The 18,525-nt window shown below is 42.3% G+C and overlaps 1 protein-coding gene across 2 annotated transcripts; it reads right to left on the bottom strand.

The window, feature by feature from the left end:
* Nucleotides 1-925: 925 nt before the first annotated feature.
* On the bottom strand, nt 926-16,611 carry dnai2b (dynein, axonemal, intermediate chain 2b). 2 transcript variants are annotated; one of them, XM_036960748.1, is made up of 13 exons: nt 16,393-16,610; nt 15,575-15,765; nt 15,086-15,247; nt 10,930-11,051; nt 6,984-7,126; nt 6,556-6,669; nt 5,837-5,976; nt 5,453-5,575; nt 5,055-5,278; nt 4,732-4,867; nt 4,390-4,536; nt 3,973-4,191; nt 926-1,180 (listed from the first exon to the last, which is right to left on the bottom strand). In XM_036960748.1, the coding sequence occupies exons 2-13, from the start codon at nt 15,755-15,757 to the stop codon at nt 1,148-1,150; spliced, it is 1,746 nt and encodes a 581-aa protein (XP_036816643.1). In that variant the 5' UTR covers nt 15,758-15,765; nt 16,393-16,610; the 3' UTR covers nt 926-1,147. The 2 variants fall into 2 exon arrangements, with proteins under 2 accessions (XP_036816643.1, XP_036816644.1); XM_036960749.1 differs by lacking the exon at nt 15,575-15,765 and having other exon boundaries at nt 16,393-16,611.
* Nucleotides 16,612-18,525: the final 1,914 nt, after the last annotated feature.

Genomic DNA, 18,525 nt, shown 5'->3' on the forward strand with positions numbered 1-18,525 from the left:
TTGCCTACTTGAGCAGTAAGCCTAGGTTTACATGTACAGTTATGTAATCAATTTGATCGTTGATTTTCTGTGTTTCTTCAATGTATGCCTTGTCTACTGTGTTAATTGTTTCAATTGTGTTATGTTGTTTAGTAAAGTTGACATAGAAGTCACCCGAGTCTCTGATCTCTTTACTGGAGCTAGTATAACTTAATGTACAAAGCACATTCAGCTTGCCAGTATGTCTATATGGTATAGTCTGTCTCCATTCTCATGAGGAAAGTAAATGGCATTATAAATCAGGATAGGTAGTAACTGTATATATATGCTCAATGAAATAATATTACAAAGTTATAACATTTATCAACACAATTTGAACAGTACATGACAAACATAACAAGTCTGTTGTTCACTGCAACAATATCAGTAGCTTGTCCTGAAGCAAAGTGTTACAACACATCTGCTGGTACCACTTTATATAATATTTCTAATGAAATACGTTTGTATTCAGTGTGACCGTCAAACCTCCGATGGACAGCACAAAAAAAATTGTCTGGGTAAAACATGGGCGGAGTCAAACGTTTGACTCCGCCCACATTGAGCCCAGCCCGAATTGCACACTGCAGTCAGGGGTACTTGGGTGAAACTGCATACCAACCAAAAGCATCTCCATCCCAAATCTGGAATGTAATGGTCCATCTATGGGTCCTTTCCCTCTATCCTCAACAAGGTCTTCAATGTCACACTGCACTCACTTTGAATGAGTCACTGTTATAATTAATGAGTCAGACTGTGCAGCCTGTACTGTGCTCTTGAAATTGCACACAAATAACTACAATCCAAGACTCTCTGACATTCATTGAGGCTTGGCATATGACTAATTTCATACAATGTGCCCCCCGCCGTCATGATTTCTACAAAGGAAACAAATGTCAAAATCCCAAGACACAGCTAAATACATTTCCTTTAATCAATGAAGAAAACTCTAATAATGATTTATAAATAACAATAATTAAACAGGACCTCAATCCTGTTAATGAGTTCTGCATGACTCACTGAGAACGTCTATTTCTCTGTTAATAAAAAATACCTTGCTGTTTTTATTCGATTGATTCAAGATTACATTTCAAACAGCATGTGAAACATGGTGTTGTTAAGGTGTTCTGTCTCAGACTTCTTTCTCTTCACACACGTCTTTCTCCTGAGAGGGGCGACACAATGATATTACAGCATCAGTTTGAGCACAGAATCTACTGTATGTATCTGTAAGTAATTGACAATTACATTAGAAGTATACATAGCTTTTTAACGTCACGGAAAGGTACAAAAATACCAACAATCTATTTAATTCATTCCTATTTTCTTATTATAAAATATTTCCATCATTACTGGGGGAAAAAATTGCATTTGGAAATTTACAGTCAGATTTACAGGTTGAGTTTTCTTTCTCTAGACGAGCTAACAGTAGCTTTTAATAGTCCCCAATCTTAAATGGGGCACTGGACCAAAACAAGGGGCAATTTGTTACCCTTGGACAAAGAGGTGCAGCTACATTTGACAGGTGGTGATGTTATACAGGCAGGAGGAGATCAGCAATGACTTCAGTCAAAAAATAAACATTTTGATTTTACTCAGTTGTCAACTGTGTCATACTTAGCTTTTAAACAAAATCCGGACCTCCTCACCAGCCCCCTCTAAATGTATAAACCATTGACAACGTATATCAAACAGGAAATGTAACTCTTTGATATAACTTGTCACTCTGACATGAGCCTCTCTCCAGCTATTGTCCTGAAGTTCTCAAACATCTTCACGGGAGAGAGTTCAATTATGGCCTGCACTGCAGGCAAGAAAACCTGCCCTCTAGATACAGCTGAATTACTATCACAGCAGGGAGGCAGGGTAGCCTAGTGGTTAGAGCGTTGGACTAGTAACCGGAAGGTTGTGAGTTCAAACCCCTGAGCTGACAAGGTACAAATCTGTCGTTCTGCCCCTGAACAGGCAGTTAACCCACTGTTCCCAGGCCGTCATTGAAAATAAGAATTTGTTCTTAACTGACTTGCCTGGTTAAATAAAGGTAAAATAAAAAAAAAATAAATAAAAAAAATATTGACACTCAGATGAGACAAACCCATGTAGTTATACTTCATCCACACATGATCAACTATAAGATCATCAGAGCCGCCATGGTGCACAGAACATAGTGTCTAAGTTCATGCTGTATATAGGCCACCTCATGTAAATGTATTGCCAGATGAATGCCATTACAGGCTGGTGATGTTTGTTATGCTACTGAAATAGCCAACTAATTCAGTCATAAGACATAAACTCAGCAAAAAAAGAAACGTCCTCTCACTGTCAACTGCATTTATTTTCAGCAAACTTAACATGTTATGTTCATACAAATATTTAAACAAGATTCAACAACTGAGACATAAGCTGAACAAGTTCCACAGACATGTGACTAACAGAAATGGAATAATGTGTCCCTGAACAAAGGGGGGGGGGGGGGGGGGGGGGGGGTCAAAATTAAAAATCAAAAGTAACAGTCAGTATCTGGTGTGGCCACCAGCTGCATTAAGTACCGCAATGCATCTCCTCCTCATGGACTGCACCAGACTTGCCAGTTCTTGCTGTGAGATGTTACCACACTCTTCCACCAAGGCACCTGCAAGTTCCCGGACATTTCTGGGGGGAATGGTCCTAACCCTCACCCTCTGATCCAACAGGTCCCAGAAGTACTCCATGGGATTGAGATCCGGGCTCTTCACTAGCAATAGCAGAACACTGACATTCCTGTCTTTCAGGAAATCACGCACAGAACGAGCAGTGTGGCTGGTGGCATTGTCATGCTGGAGGGTCATGTCAGGATGAGCCTGCAGGAAGGGTACCATATGAGGGAGGACAGCGTTGAAATTGCGTGCAATGACAACAAGCTCAGTTCGATGATGCTCTGACACACTACCCCAGACCATGACGGATCCTCCACCTCCAAATCGATCCCGCTCCAGAGTACAGGTCTCTGTGCAAGGCTCATTCCTTCGAAAAATAAATGCAAATCCGACCATCACCCCTGGTGAGACAAAACCGAGACTCGTCGGTGAAGAGCACTTTTTGCCAGTCCTGTCTGGTCCAGCGATGGTGGGTGTTGTGCCCATCGGCGACGTTGTTGCCGGTGATGTCTGGTGAGGACCTGCCTTACAACAAGCCTACAAGCCCTAAGTCCAGCCTCTCTCAGCCTATTACGAACAGTCTGAACACTGATGGAGGGATTGTGCGTTCCTGGTGTAACTCGGGCAGTTGTTGATGCCATTCTGTACCTGTCCCACAGCTGTGATGTTCAGATGTACCGATCCTGTGCAGGTGTTGTTACACGGTCTGCCACTGCAAGGAAGATCAGCTGTCCATCCGGTATCCCTGTAGCGCTGTCTTAGGCGTCTCACAGTACGGACATTGCAAAGTATTGCCCTGGCCAGATCTGCAGTCCTCATGCCTCCTTGCAGCATGCCTAAGTAACACGCAGATGAGCTGGGCAATTTTCTTTTGGTGTTTTTCAGAGTCAATAGAAAGGCCTCTTTAGTGTCCTACGTTTTCATAACTGTGACCTTAATTGCCTAACATCTGTAAGCTGTTAGTGTCTTAACGACCGTTCCACAGGTGCGTGTTCATTAATTGTTTATGGTTCATTGAACAAGCATAGGAAAGTGTTTAAACCCTTTACAATGAAGATCTGTGAAGTTTGACGATTTTTATGAATTATCTTTGAAAGACAGGGTCCTGAAAAAGGGACGTTTCTTTTTTTGCTGAGTTTATAAACAGATTAATAAAAACCCACTGGGCACAAACTGGTTGAATCAACATTGCTTCACATTATTTCAACAACAAAAATCAATGGATGAAGTTGAATCAATGTGGAAAACTGATTGGATTAGTAAAAAGTTATCAACCTGAAGGAAGTTCAGAATGTTTTCTTTTCACTCAATCCCTTCTAACCTTTTTTTCTTGCTCCTTAGCTCTCTTCTTCAGCTCAGCTTCTACTATCTCATAGAACTCTGCCTCCGTGCGAGTTGCTAGCTCCTCGACGCTCTCTTCTCCGTCTCCCTCCTTGGTGTCCTCGTCCTTGCTCTGCTCCGAGCGGCTGCGCTCCTTCAGACGCATCTCACGGTGTCGCGCCTCCAAGATCTTCTCCCGTTTGGTCTCCCGCTCAAACATCTGACCAAAGACACAGAGTCAATCCAATAGTATAGATAGGTGAGGAGAGAAAATAGTAGAATAGAGCAGGGCAGGGGTAGCCTGTTCCCAGATCTGTTTGTGTTGTCTGGCCAACTCCTATGGTCAATGTCACACCACAATGATCTGGGACCAGGCTAGGGCAGAGATGGATGTTCTGAGGTAGAGGGTCTCTCTCACCGCAGTGGCTAGGGCCTTCTCGTTCCTCTGGAGGGTACACAGCCCTGGGGAGATTTCCAGCAGGGTGGCAGTGCCCAGCTGAGAGCCACAGGCCAGGAAGCGCCCGTTATCCTGCACCCGCAGGCTGTACAGAGCCTCATCACACACCTAGAATACAATAGAACTTCATTGTCTATCCGATGGTGGACATTTTCTTTGGCATGACCATACAAGAATTCTACCAACGATAACAACCCAACACAACAGAACAGGGTTTCCCAGGGTCATTTAGGCCTGGCAGGTGTTGAGTGAAGGCTGGACAAAGTGTTTTGAGAATACAGACAGGTGTTTCAAGGGACATACTTTTAGACTGAGGGTGGGGTCGTTCTGTTTGAAGAGGAAGTCCCAAACGTCTAGCGTCCCGTCCATTTTGACGGTGAAGAACACAGAGGGTCGTACTGGACTCCAGCAGCCATCTGACAGATAGGCCATATGGTATCTATGGCAACCAACAGGGGTCATTTTACAATAGGTCAATATTACAGGAGGCGAGTTGTATGCCAAATCACTGCTTATGTGTATTAGAACCTAAAGAGTGTTATGAATCTATCAGATCCTAAAAAGACTTTGAATCTATCTGTGAAGTAGCTATATCATCTGCTTTATGTTTCAGAGGGACCCTTTACTTTGTCCACATGATGGACGACTCCTTGATGTCTTCGGACCAGATGCGGGCTGTCCAATCGGCTACGGTCAGGAAGTTCTTGGGGAAAAAAGGGTTCCTTTGCAGGGCGTAGATTGGGCCGTGATGACCGCTGTACGTACACACTATCTTCTCTGCCGGGGTCTTGGCCTTGCGGTTACAGGAGACCACCAGCCCTTGCTCTGTCCCTACCATAAACTTTGTGGGCTGAATAAGAAGAGAAAACATCATGTTCAATTGTAGGTCTTACTTTTGTACAAATAAATAATATACTGGATCTCCTACTCCAGGTGATACAATAATATGTTAGGCTGATCCATACTCCTAATTCATCAACAGTGAAACAACAAAGTGATAGTCCAGTCTAGAGATCCTCCTCACCATAGTGGTCTCAAACTCCAGTGAGATTGCCCCCAAGGCATTGTCCAGGTTGCCCTTTTTGTTGGGGTCCAGTACCAGCCTCTCTGTGGGCTCACTCATCTTACGGATGTCCCACCACAGCACCTTATAGACAGAGAACAGGGGTCAACTCAGTCTACTTGCCTTCAATAGACATATTATTACATAACTTCTGGGTATGGCCAAATGGTAGTTTAAGGTCAGAGAAAGTGTACCCCTCCCAGACCAAGAGTATCAGACTTCACTGCCCATGAGCATTTTGTGCTTCCCTGACCTATTGTGCCTGCTTGGCTTGAGAAAGGTTAAGGTGACAAAGGCCTTTAATCAAATCAAATCATTATTGCTTAATTTGTAGGTCTGGCTCACCTGGCCGTCCGTAGATGCAGAGAAGGTATCGGTTCCTGTCTTTGACTGCAACCAGATGACTTTGTAGACAGGGTCTCTGTGGCTGTGCTCTATTGTGGACATTTCCACCGGCTGGCTCCCCTTGCGAGTGTCCCAATAAGCTGCTCAGACAAAGACATTTTACTTAGTGTACATTCACAAACACACATGAAAGCGGGTGCGCACACACACACAAGAGTTGGTGGTCAATTCCATTTCATTTCAGGAAGTACACTGAAATCCCAATTCTCTTCAATTAGGAACATTTGGCATAGGAATTTGGTTTACTTTCCGAATTGACTGGAATTTAAATGGAATTTAACCCAAATCTTACACAAGCACATATAACACACAACTTAATTTCTGAATTTCATATTGAGCTGTCAAAGCCTGAACAATATCCTGAGGCAATATACTTCAATGTGTAAATAAGGGAGCATCCACACAAACACATCCAGACCTGGACTTACGTAACTCAAAGCATTATGACATTTCCAATAGAAAAAAACGGAATATTAACTTTAAACAGTACGATCCTGGGGTAAATGGGACAAACAGAAAATAAAAAGGATGAAAGACAGTCAGAGTAAGATGATGGCCTGACCATACCCCCAATGTTCTGTACAGCTACCGAGCTGACAGGAACCATGACACTCTCTGGAGAATAAAAGGAGAGAACATTGTGCTGTTGAAGGACGCACCGATCTGGCCATTGTAGCTGCCTCCGACCAGGATGTGAGAGTCTTTGGGGTTGTACTCCAGACAGACCAGTAGAGAGACCGGTTTCAGGGTCATCTCTGGCTTATTGGGATTCTCTGAAGATGCAACAGACGGGATTCAATTGATTACTAGACATCGTAGTTTACATTGATTTTCTGAACAACCAATTAGGGCGGAAAATGTGTTAGTCTCATTGTGACAGCTATTGCAATGATAGTCACTCTGTTAGAAAGAGAAATATCAAATGAAATATATAGATTTACGCAGAAACAGTGTTCCTTTTACTTCATTCTCCCTGATAGTCACCAGTTGAAGTATCCTGGGGTAAGTAATGTTTTTGGGATAAATTAAAAACAGATGTTGAGTCTAATAGCTAAAATAAAAATAAAACAGGAAGTATTACACCTACCAATGTCCCATATATATGAGTCATAGCTCATGTCTGGAGAGATGTTCTGGAACCCTAGTGAAGAGTAGGCCACAGCCAGTTTACAGCTGCCATCGGGATGCCAGGACAGACAAGTGGCAGTGCGCTTTATCTCGTTCGGGTCTCTGGAAGATCAAAACACAACAGCGATGTAAAACCACTTAAAGTAGTGGGGACCCCATTTTTTCAGACAGAATTTGTGGGGACCCCATTTCTTTCATAAGAATTTCTAGCGACCCCACCCCAAATCTAATGAGACAACCTTAAAATCTGTACATTTCTATTTTTACATTAACCAATAACTTTCAATTCATTATATTTTCAAAATGAAAAGAAAACAAATACATTTAACTAAAAACATATGTACAGTGCATTCAGAAAGTATTCAGGCCCCTTGACTTTTTCCACATTGTTACGTTACAGCCTTATTCTAAAATGGATTTTATCATTAATCTACACAAAATACCTCATAATGATGAAGAAATAACAGATTTTTATAAGTCTTTCCAAATTCATGTCAAATAAAAAACGGTAAATATCACATTTACCTATGTATTCAGGCCCTTTACTCAGTACCTTGTTGAAGCACCTTTTGCAGCGATTACAGCCTCAAGTCTTCTTGGGTATGACGCTACAAGCTTGGCACATCTGTATTTGGGGAGTTTCTCCCATTCTTCTCTGCAGATCCTCTCAAGCTCTGTCAGATTGGATGGGGAGTGTCGCTGTCCAGCTATTTCCAGGTCTCTTCAGTGATGTTCGACCGGGTTCAAGTCCGGGCTCTGGCTGAGCCACTCAAGCACATTCATAGACTTGTCCGGAAGCCACTCCTGCTTTGTGTGCTTATGGTCATTGTCCTGTTGGAAGGTGAACCTTAGTCCCAGTCTGAGGTGCTGAGTGCTCTGGAGCAGGTTTTCATCAAGGATCTCTCTGTACTTTGCTCTGTTCATCTTTCCCTCAATCCTTACTAGTCTCCCAGTCCCTGCCGCTGAAAAACATCCCCACAGCAAGATGCGGCCACCACCATGCTTCACCGTAGGGAAGGTGCCAGGTTTCCTAAAGACGTGACGCTTGGCATTCAGTCCAAAGAGTTCAATCTTGGTTTCATCAGACCAGAGAATCTTCTTTCTCATGGTCTGAGAGTCATTTAGGTGCCAAAACGCGCTGTCATGTGCCTTTTACTGAAGAGTGGCTTCTGTCTGGCAACTCTACCATAAAGGCCTGATTGGTGGAGTGGTGCTGTAGAGATAGTTATCCTCTGGAAGGTTCTCCAATCTCCACAGAGGAACTCTGGAGCTGGAGCTCTGTCAGAGTGACAATCAGGTTCTTGGTCACATCCCTGACCAAGGCCCTTCTCCCCCGATTGCTCAGTTTGGCCAGGCAGCCAGCTCTAGGAAGAGTTGGTGGTTCCAAACTTCTTCCGTTTAAGAATGATGGAGGCCACTGTGTTCTTGGGAATCTTCAATGCTGCAGACATTTGTTGGTACAGTTCCCCAGATCTGTGCCTTGACACAATCCTGTCTTGGAGCTCTACGGACAATTCCTTCAACCTCATGGCTTGGTTTTTGCTCTGACGTGCTCTGTCAACTGTGGGACCTTATATAGACAGGTGTGTGACTTTCCAAATCATATCCAATCAATTGAATTTACCACAGGGGGACTCCAATCAAGTTGTAAAAGATCTCAAGGATGATAAATGAAAACAGGATGCACCTGAGCTTAATTTCGAGTCTCATAGCAAAGGGTCTGAATACTTATGTAAATAAGGTATTGTTTTTTATTTTTAATACATTTGCAAAAATTTCTAAAAGCCCGTTTATCTTTTGTCATGGGGTACTGTGTGTAGATTGAGGGGGAAAACAATGTAATCCATTTTAGAATAAGACTAACGTGACAAATTGCGGAAAAGGTCTGAATACTTTCCGAATGCACTGTATTAGAGGACGACCGATTATGATTTTTCAGCGCCGATACTGATTATTGGAGGACCAAAAAAAGCCGATACCGATTAATCGGTCTATTATTATTTTATTTTTTGTAATAATGACAATTACAACAATACTGAATTAACACTTATTTTAACTTAATATAATACATCAATGAAATCAATTTAGCCACACATAAATAATGAAACATGTTCAATTTGGTTTAAATAATGCAAAAACAAAGTGTTGGAGAAAAAAGTAAAAGTGCAATATGTGCCATGAAAGAAAGCTAACGTTTAAGTTCCTTGCTCAGGACATATGAAAGCTGGTGGTTCCTTTTAACATGAGTCTTCAATATTTCCAGGTAAGAAATTTTAGGTTGTAGTTATTATAGGAATTATAGGACTATTTCTCTCTATACGGTTTTTATTTCATATACCTTTGACTATTGAATGTTCTTATAGGCACTTTAGTATTGTCAGTGTAACAGTATAGCTTCCGTCCCTCTCCTCGCTCCTACCTGGGCTCGAACCAGGAACACATCGACAACAGCCACCCTCGAAGCAGCGTTACCTATGCAGAGCAAGGGGAACAACTACTCCAAGTCTCAGAGCGAGTGACGTTTGAAACGCTATTAGCGCGCACCCCGCTAACTAGCTAGCCATTTCACATCGGTTACATCAGCCTAATATTGGGAGTTGACAGGCTTGAAGTCATAAACAGCGCTGTGCTTGTGAAGAGCTCCTGGCAAACGCATGAAAGTGCTGTTTGAATGAATGCTTACGGGCCTGCTGGTGCCTACCATCACTCAGTCAGACTGCTCTATCGAATCAGACTTAATTATAACATAATAACACACAGAAATACGAGCCTTTGGTCATTAAAATGGTCAAATACGGAAACGATCATTTCGAAAACAAAATGTTTATTATTTCAGTGAAATACGGAACCGTTCCGTATTTTATCTAACGGATGGCATCCCTAAGTCTAAATATTGCTGTAACATTGTACAACCTTCAATGTTATGTCATAATTATGTACAATTCTGGCAAATTAGTTACGGCCTTTGTTAGGAATAAATGGACTTCACGCAGTTCACAACGAGCCAGGCGGCCCAAACTGCTGCATATACCCTGACTGCTTGCACGGAACGCAAGAGAAGTGACAATTTCCCTAGTTATAAGAAATTCATACTTGTGTATTGATTTTGAAGAAAGGCATTGATGTTTATGGTTAGGTACATTGGTGCAACGACAGTGCTTTTTTCGCAAATGCGCTCTTTAAATCATCACCTGTTTGTCGAAGTAGGCTGTGATTCAATGAGAAATTAACAAGCACCGCATCGATTATATGCAACGCAGGACACACTAGATAAACTAGTAATATCATCAACCATGTGTAGTTAACTAGTGACTATTTTAAGACTGCTAGCAACTTACCTTGGCTTCTTGCTGCCCTCGCGTAACAGGTAGTCACCCTGCCACGCAGGCTCCTCGTGGAGTGCAATGTAAGGCAGGTGGTTCGAGCGTTGGACTAGTAACCGGAAGGTTGCAAAAATGAATCCCCGAGTTGACAAGGTAAAAATCTGTCATTCTGCCACTGAACAAGGCAGTTAACCCACTGTTCCTAGGACGTCATTGAAAATCAGAATGTGTTCTTAACTGACTTGACTAGTTAAATAAAGGTGTCAAAAAAAATTGGGCCAAATCGGTGTCCACAAATACCGATTGTTATGACAACTTGAAATCGGCCGTAATTAAATCGGCCATTCCGATTAATCGGTCAACCTCTACACTGTATATATATTATATTTCTCAAAAACATATTGTCCCATATAATAAGTTTTTGTTCCACTAACTTAAGAGAGACACCAGACACTGGTAATATAGCCTTAAATAACAATATCATCATTAATGGATTCTATGAGGGCAATAACTACAACCATTGTTGTTGTTATGCAAGTCTAACACTGTTGAACGATAGGTTAATAGAAGTCAGGGAGGCACCTGAAAACATTGATGGTTTTGGCTGAGGGCTGCTCCTCGGACTCCTCCACCACCTCCTCCTCTTCAAAGTACTCCTGGTAGATGTTGATGGCATTGTTTTGTTTGATGCAATGCTCCATATTCTGTGTTAGAATGGGAGGAACAGAGGAGGGCTCTGATAAGAGATGGAAAGGAGCACTTGTTATTCTCTACACCTCTCCCTTTCAGAACTGGTTATTCTCTCCATCTATTAAACTACTGTAGCAGCTAATACATGTATTTGGGACAATGTAGATTTAGGGTCAGTTATAACACCCTTACTCTGCAGAAATGTAGATTTAGGACCAGTTAACACCCCTAGTCTGGAGCAATGTAGATTTAAGACCAGTTAACACCCCTAGTCTGGAGCATTGTACAGTAGATTTAGGGCCAGTTAACACCCCTAGTCTGGAGCAATGTATATTTAGGGCCAGTTATAACACCCTTACTATGCAGAAATGTAGATTTTAGACCAGTTAACACCCCTAGTCTGGAGCAATGTAGATTTAGGACCAGTTAACACCCCTAGTCTGGAGCAATGTACAGCAGATTTAGGGTCAGTCAAAACCCCTAGTCTGGAGCAATGTAGATTTAGGGTCAGTTATAACACCCTTACTCTGCAGACATGTAGATTTAAGACCAGTTAACACCCCTAGTCTGGAGCAATGTACAGTATATTTAGGACCAGTTAACACCCCTAGTCTGGAGCAATGTGCAGTAGATTTAGGACCGATTAACACCCCTAGTCTGGAGCAATGTAGATTTAAGACCAGTTAACACCTCTAGTCTGGAGCAATGCAGATTTAGGACCAGATAACACCCCTAGTCTGGAGCAATGTACATTTAGGGTCAGTTAACACCCCTAGTCTGGAGCAATGTAGATTTAGGACCAGTTAACACCCCTAGTCTGGAGCAATGTACAGTAGATTTAGGGTCAGTCAAAACCCCTAGTCTGAAGCAATGTAGATTTAGGGCCAGTTATAACACCCTTACTCTGCAGAAATGTAGATTTTAAGACCAGTTAACACCCCTAGTCTGGAGCAATGTAGATTTAGGGCCAGTTATAACACCCTTACTCTGCAGAAATGTAGATTTGAAGACCAGTTAACACCCTTACTCTGCAGAAATGTAGATTTTAAGACCAGTTAACACCCCTAGTCTGGAGCAATGTAGATTTAGGACCAGTTAACACCTATAGCCTGGAGCAATGTAGATTTAAGACCAGTTAACACCTCTAGTCTGGAGCAATGTAGATTTAGGACCAGTTAACACCCCTAGTCTGGTGCAATGTACTGTAGATTTAGGGCCAGTTAACACCCCTAGTCTGGAGCAATGTAGATTTAGGACCAGCTAACACCTCTAGTCTGGAGCAATGTACAGTAGATTTAGGGTCAGTCAAAACCCCTAGTCTGGAGCAATGTAGATTTAGGTTCAGTTATAACACCCTTACTCTGCAGAAATTTAGATTTAAGACCAGTTAACACCCCTAGTCTGGAGCAATGTAGATTTAGGACCAGTTAACACCTCTAGTCTGGAGCAATGTAGATGTACGGCAATGTACAGTTGCGCCAGATTTAGGACCAGTTAACACCCCTAGTCTGGTAGATTTAGGACCAGTTAACATCCCTAGTCTGGAGCAATGTACAGTTGCGCCAGATTTAGGACCAGTTAACACCCCTAGTCTGGTAGATTTAGGACCAGTTAACACCCCTAGTCTGGAGCAATGTACAGTTGCGCCAGATTTAGGACCAGTTAACATCTCTAGTCTGGAGCAATGTAGATTTAGGACCAGTTAACACCCCTAGTCTGGAGCAATGTACCGTAGATTTAGGGCCAGTTAACACATCTAGTCTGGAGCAATGTAGATTTAGGGTCAGTTATAACACCTCTAGTCTGGAGCAATGTAGATTTAGGGTCAGTTATAACACCCTTACTCTGCAGAAATGTAGATTTTAAGACCAGTTAACACCCCTAGTCTGGAGCAATGTAGATTTAGGACCAGTTAACACCTCTAGTCTGGAGCAATGTAGATTTACGGCAATGTACAGTTGCGCCAGATTTAGGACCAGTTAACACCCCTAGTCTGGTAGATTTAGGACCAGTTAACATCCCTAGTCTGGAGCAATGTACAGTTGCGCCAGATTTAGGACCAGTTAACATCTCTTGTCTGGAGCAATGTAGATTTAAGACCAGTTAACACCTCTAGTCTGGAGCAATGTACAGTAGATTTAGGACCAGTTAACACCTCTAGTCTGGAGCAATGTAGATTTAGGACCAGTTAACACCCCTAGTCTGGAGCAATGTAGATTTAGGACCAGTTAACACCCCTAGTCTGGAGCAATGTACAGTAGATTTAGGACCAGTTAACACCTCTAGTCTGGAGCAATGTAGATTTAAGACCAGTTAACAGCTCTAGTCTGGAGCAATGTACAGTAGATTTAGGACCAGTTAACACATCAAGTCTGGAGCAATGTACAGTAGATTTAGGACCAGTTAACACATCTAGTCTGGAGAAATGTAGATTTAGGACCAGTTAACATCTCTAGTCTGGAGCAATGTACAGTAGATTTAGGACCAGTTAACACCTCTAGTCTGGAACAATGTAGATTTAAGACCAGTTAACACCTCTAGTCTGGAGCAATGTAGACTTAGGACCAGTTAACACCCCTAGTCTGGAGCAATGTAGATTTAGGACCAGTTAACACCTCTAGTCTGGAGCAATGTAGATTTACGGCAATGTACAGTTGCGCCAGATTTAGGACCAGTTAACACCCCTAGTCTGGAGCAATGTAGATTTAGGGTCAGTTATAACATTTCTAGTCTGGAGCAATGTAGATTTAGGGTCAGTTAACACCCCTAGTCTGGAGCAATGTAGATTTAGGACCAGTTAACACCTCTAGTCTGGAGCAATGTAGATTTAGGACCAGTTAACACCTCTAGTCTGGAGCAATGTACCGTAGATTTAGGGCCAGTTAACACCCCTAGTCTGGAGCATTGTAGATTTAGGACCAGTTAACACCTCTAGTCTGGAGCAATGTAGATTTAGGACCAGTTAACACCCCTAGTCTGGAGCAATGTACCGTAGATTTAGGGCCAGTTAGCACCTTTAGTCTGGAGCAATGTAGATTTACGGCCAGTTAACACCTCTAGTCTGGAGCAATGTACAGTAGATTTAGGACCAGTTAACACATCTAGTCTGGAGCAATGTACAGTAGATTTAGGACCAGTTAACACATCTAGTCTGGAGCAATGTACAGTAGATTTAGGATCAGTTAACACATCTAGTCTGGAGCAATGTAGCTTTAGGACCAGTTAACACCTCTAGTTTGGAGCAATGTACCGTAGATTTAGGACCAGTTAACACCCCTAGTCTGGAGCAATGTAGATTTACGGACAGTTAACACCTCTAGTCTGGAGCAATGTAGATTTAGGACCAGTTAACACCCCTAGTCTGGAGCAATGTACAGTAGATTTAGGACCAGTTAACACCCCTAGTCTGGAGCAATGTAGATTTACGGCCAGTTAACACCTCTAGTCTGGGGCAATGTAGATTTAGGACCAGTTAACACCCCTAGTCTGGAGCAATGTAGATTTAGGACCAGTTAACACCCCTAGTCTGGAGCAATGTAGATTTAGGACCAGTTAACACCCCTAGTCTGGAGCAATGTAGATTTAGGACCAGTTAACACCTCTAGTCTGGAGCAATGTAGATTTAGGACCAGTTAACACCCCTAGTCTGGAGCAATGTAGGTTTAGGACCAGTTAACACCCCTAGTCTGGAGCAATGTAGATTTACGGCCAGTTAACACCACTAGTCTGGAGCAATGTAGATTTACGGCCAGTTAACACCCCTAGTCTGGAGCAATGTAGATTTACGGCCAGTTAACACCCCTAGTCTGGAGCAATGTAGATTTACGGCCAGTTAACACCCCTAGTCTGGAGCAATGTAGATTTAGGACCAGTTAACACCCCTAGTCTGGAGCAATGTACAGTAGATTTAGGACCAGTTAACACCTCTAGTCTGGAGCAATGTACAGTAGATTTAGGACCAGTTAACACCTCTAGTCTGGGACAATGTAGATTTACGGTCAGTTAACACCCCTAGTCTGGAGCAATGTAGATTTAGGGACACACTCACACTGCCCAGCTGCATGATTGTGCTGAAATAATGCTCATCTTTCTCCACTTTCTTTCTGAAGCGGATGGTCTGCTCCATCTCCTGAGGATTGACGTCCTTGGGCCAGCCTCCCTCCACATGGTTTATCCCCCTGGTGTCTGACTCAAAGCGCTCAGTGTTCACCTACAAAGAAAGGGCCAGGCAGGATTCACACACGGCTGTAGTGGCCTGGTTACAGACAGTCTGAATAAATAGTGTTGGAGTGAAATGTACATAGGCTGCCAGATGCTGCTTATTATCTCATAATGATGCAGAAGCTGTTTTTATCTAACACAAACTTTTCTGATATCATGACACTCAACATACCCAATTAAAATTGGTGTGTGTTGCTCAAGTCTTGTGAAATGTTTAGGTTGTGTAATAAATGATAATACACGTACCAGGGAATGATAAAATCTATTTACTTGTCGTACATTTTTATGTTACAGGGTGTTAGTCTACAATGTTCACCTCATGCTCGGACATCTCTTGTGTGCACTGTATGGGAATATCGCAAGGGTCTCTCTCAATGAAGTTGGATGCCAGAGAAGGATCAGGGAGGATGTCCACATGCAACTCAGCAGGCCGATCAGAGAAATTACACTGTCGCCCAAACTCATTGCGCTTCTTGGTGTACACATGAACTATCTCCATTGTGAGTGCTATCGGGACATAGATTGGAGAGAGAGGATAGATTCAGGTTAGGCTATGGGCCTACTTGTTTATCTACCAACACAAGTCTAGGATTAGTTCACCTGATGATGGAATTAACACGAACAATAGAAAAAGGTGCAGTGACTGGATGTATATTACACCGTACAGGGTTACAGTAACTGCTCTTGGTGAAAATAATTAACCCTATTCAAAAGGGGAGGGGAGGTTACCTGCAAGGTGGCAATGTCAACCAAACTGGTGAATGACGAGCTTCCAATCAATCAACATGTGTGTCAGTTTGCTAGCTTTGTCTCGGTTAACTTTACAATGTAACCAACTCATGGTGGTTAGCCTAAGTAGCCACATTTACAAGAGATATCTATTTGGGGGGAGTTCAAAGTGTGCTAACATTGTCGTTAGCTGACTAACATTACTAGTAGCTAGCTAACTTTTGCCAGCCGGACGATGCATGGGTAGCTAACGTTAGCTAGATAACGTTAACGGTTAATCAAGCATCACTTGAGCCAGAGTATCATGTAACGTTAGCTATATTATCTAACATGGCATTCTTGTTGTTTTGAATGTTCGAATCAAACGACTGTCAATAAACCGAAATCATAATGAAATATTCTTACCTTTCCTCTTGAGGATATAAGATTATGAAATTAAGCGTCAAAACTCCCTGCCGTACCCTCAAATGTTTGGATTTCCCCCACTCTCAACGCAACACAAAAGTAGCAGCATACCGTATCCTAGCAACACATATCACACTGGGCAGGGTATGACCGCCCACACTGGGAGAGTCAGTGGACCAAAGGCTGCTCTGCACAGGAGCTCAGCGTAACCAGTAGTCAGTCATTGGTGTAACCATACAATTACATTTCATTGAAGCCCACACCTGTGTGGCTAACCAAGTCGTCATAACATTTACCCAAGGCTTGTGGTCTTTCACATCCACTTAATAATGCAAACTTAGGGTTGGCCCAGTGGTTGGAGGCGTTGTCACCGGACTTAAAAAAAAGGTGCACAAAGCATTAACATAATGAAGATACACCAAACACATGAGAATACTAGCTACACAAAAGTATTTTATTAACTTACAATTACACCCCATCTCTGAGGATACATACAAATCAATCACCACTCTCAATGGTTGAAGACAGTGCTACTTCACATGGACTCAAACTGAAAAATAAACCAACATAAAATAACATAACAAAACCCTACAGAATTAAACATGAACTGACAATAGATGAAAACAGAATGTTCATTAAGAGTATGACTATGTTTCTCAAAATGGAAGACAATTATCATTGATCAGGTTAAAACTGATATCTGAACACAATTTCTCCCGCCATGATAGTTTCCAGCAATTTCCAAGTCATGACCAAAACTCAAGTTTATATGTTATTATTACAATATACATACAACTGAATGCCATCATATAACAACGGCCTCTGAAAAAATATCTGATATTGTGGCAGAGCAACTCGCTCCCAAGGGCTTTATTGGTTTAAAACACAACCCGTGGCACATTGGGACAACCATAAAATAAAATATGAATACCGTCATTTCTGGACTATTAAGCGCACCTGAATATAAACCACACCCACTGAATTATTAAAAAATATGTATTTTGTACATAAATAAGCCTCACGTGTCTATAAGTCGCAGGTGCCTACCGGTACATTGAAACAAATTAACTTTACACAGCCTTTAAACGAAACATGGCTTGTAACAAAAATAAATAGGCTTTTAAACGAAACACGGCTTGTAACAAAAATAAATAGGCTTTTAAACGAAACACGGCTTGTAACAAAATTTTTAAAAAAATAGCAGTAAACAGTAGCCTACCAAGAAAGTCATTGGTCACTATCTTTCTCCTCCTGTGTCGGAGTTGAATAGCCTCAGAATTGCTTCATCTGATGTTGGATCGTTTTCATTGTCGCTCTCGTCATTTTCATCCGGAGGCAAATTCCCCGCTGAGCTCATGCTGTCCTCTTCAACACGCAGCAGTCCAACCTTTCGAAACCCATTGATGATAGTGGATTTTTTTTAAATGCTCCACGCTGTCTGGACCCACTGGCAGACTTGACCATAAGTTGCTCTTCGCATGCGGCCCGTTTTAGTGAAGGATTTCTCCCCACTTGTCATCCAAGCCTCCCACTGAACACGGAGCGCCACCTTAAATGCACGATTTACACTGATGTCGAGTGGCTGCAAATACTTTGGGCCATCTGCTTTTCTTCCCTCTGAAAGCTTTTGTTGTCTTTTTGCACTGAGTCAGTTCCTCATGCTGCTGTTTCCAACGTCTTATCATCGACTGATTAAGGCCAAGCTCCCGTGCAGCAGCTCTATTTCCTTTTCCAACAGCCAGATCGATCGCCTTCAATTTGAAAGCTGCATCATATGCATTTCTCAGTGTCTTTGCCATGATGAGGGTGACAAAATGACTACCGTAATCAGAATGATGGGAAGTTTGAGCGCGCTCGATTTACGTCACATTATGTGACGGTGCTCAGTTTTTTGGCGGCATGAATCTTGTAAAAGCGGGAAAAAATTCATAAATTAGCGGCGTCATTGTATAAACCGCGAGGTTAAAGGCGTGGGAATAAAGTAGCGGTTTATAGTCCGGAAATTACGGTAGTCCAAAATAAGACAATCTGCTATCGTATAATTTATATACAGAAGTCAAGTTGTTCTGAAACAGACACTACAGTATATATGCGCTTCAGTTGCTGCATGTGAACAAACAATATTTGTAACAT

Source organism: Oncorhynchus mykiss, chromosome 23 (assembly GCF_013265735.2).
Source record: "Oncorhynchus mykiss isolate Arlee chromosome 23, USDA_OmykA_1.1, whole genome shotgun sequence".
Lineage (NCBI taxonomy): Eukaryota > Metazoa > Chordata > Actinopteri > Salmoniformes > Salmonidae > Oncorhynchus > Oncorhynchus mykiss.

What these genes read in the sequence shown, in the direction of transcription:
- dnai2b (XM_036960748.1), bottom strand. Translation starts at nt 15,757, where the DNA reads ATGGAGATAGTTCATGTGTACACCAAGAAGCGCAATGAGTTTGGGCGA. An exon ending in AAAACCATCAATGTTTTCAG is followed by an intron (nt 7,127 to 10,929) that starts GTGCCTCCCTGA and finishes TTGATCTTCCAG; the next exon opens with AGACCCGAACGAGATAAAGC. An exon ending in AGAAGGCCCTAGCCACTGCG is followed by an intron (nt 4,192 to 4,389) that starts GTGAGAGAGACC and finishes GTCTTTGGTCAG; the next exon opens with ATGTTTGAGCGGGAGACCAA.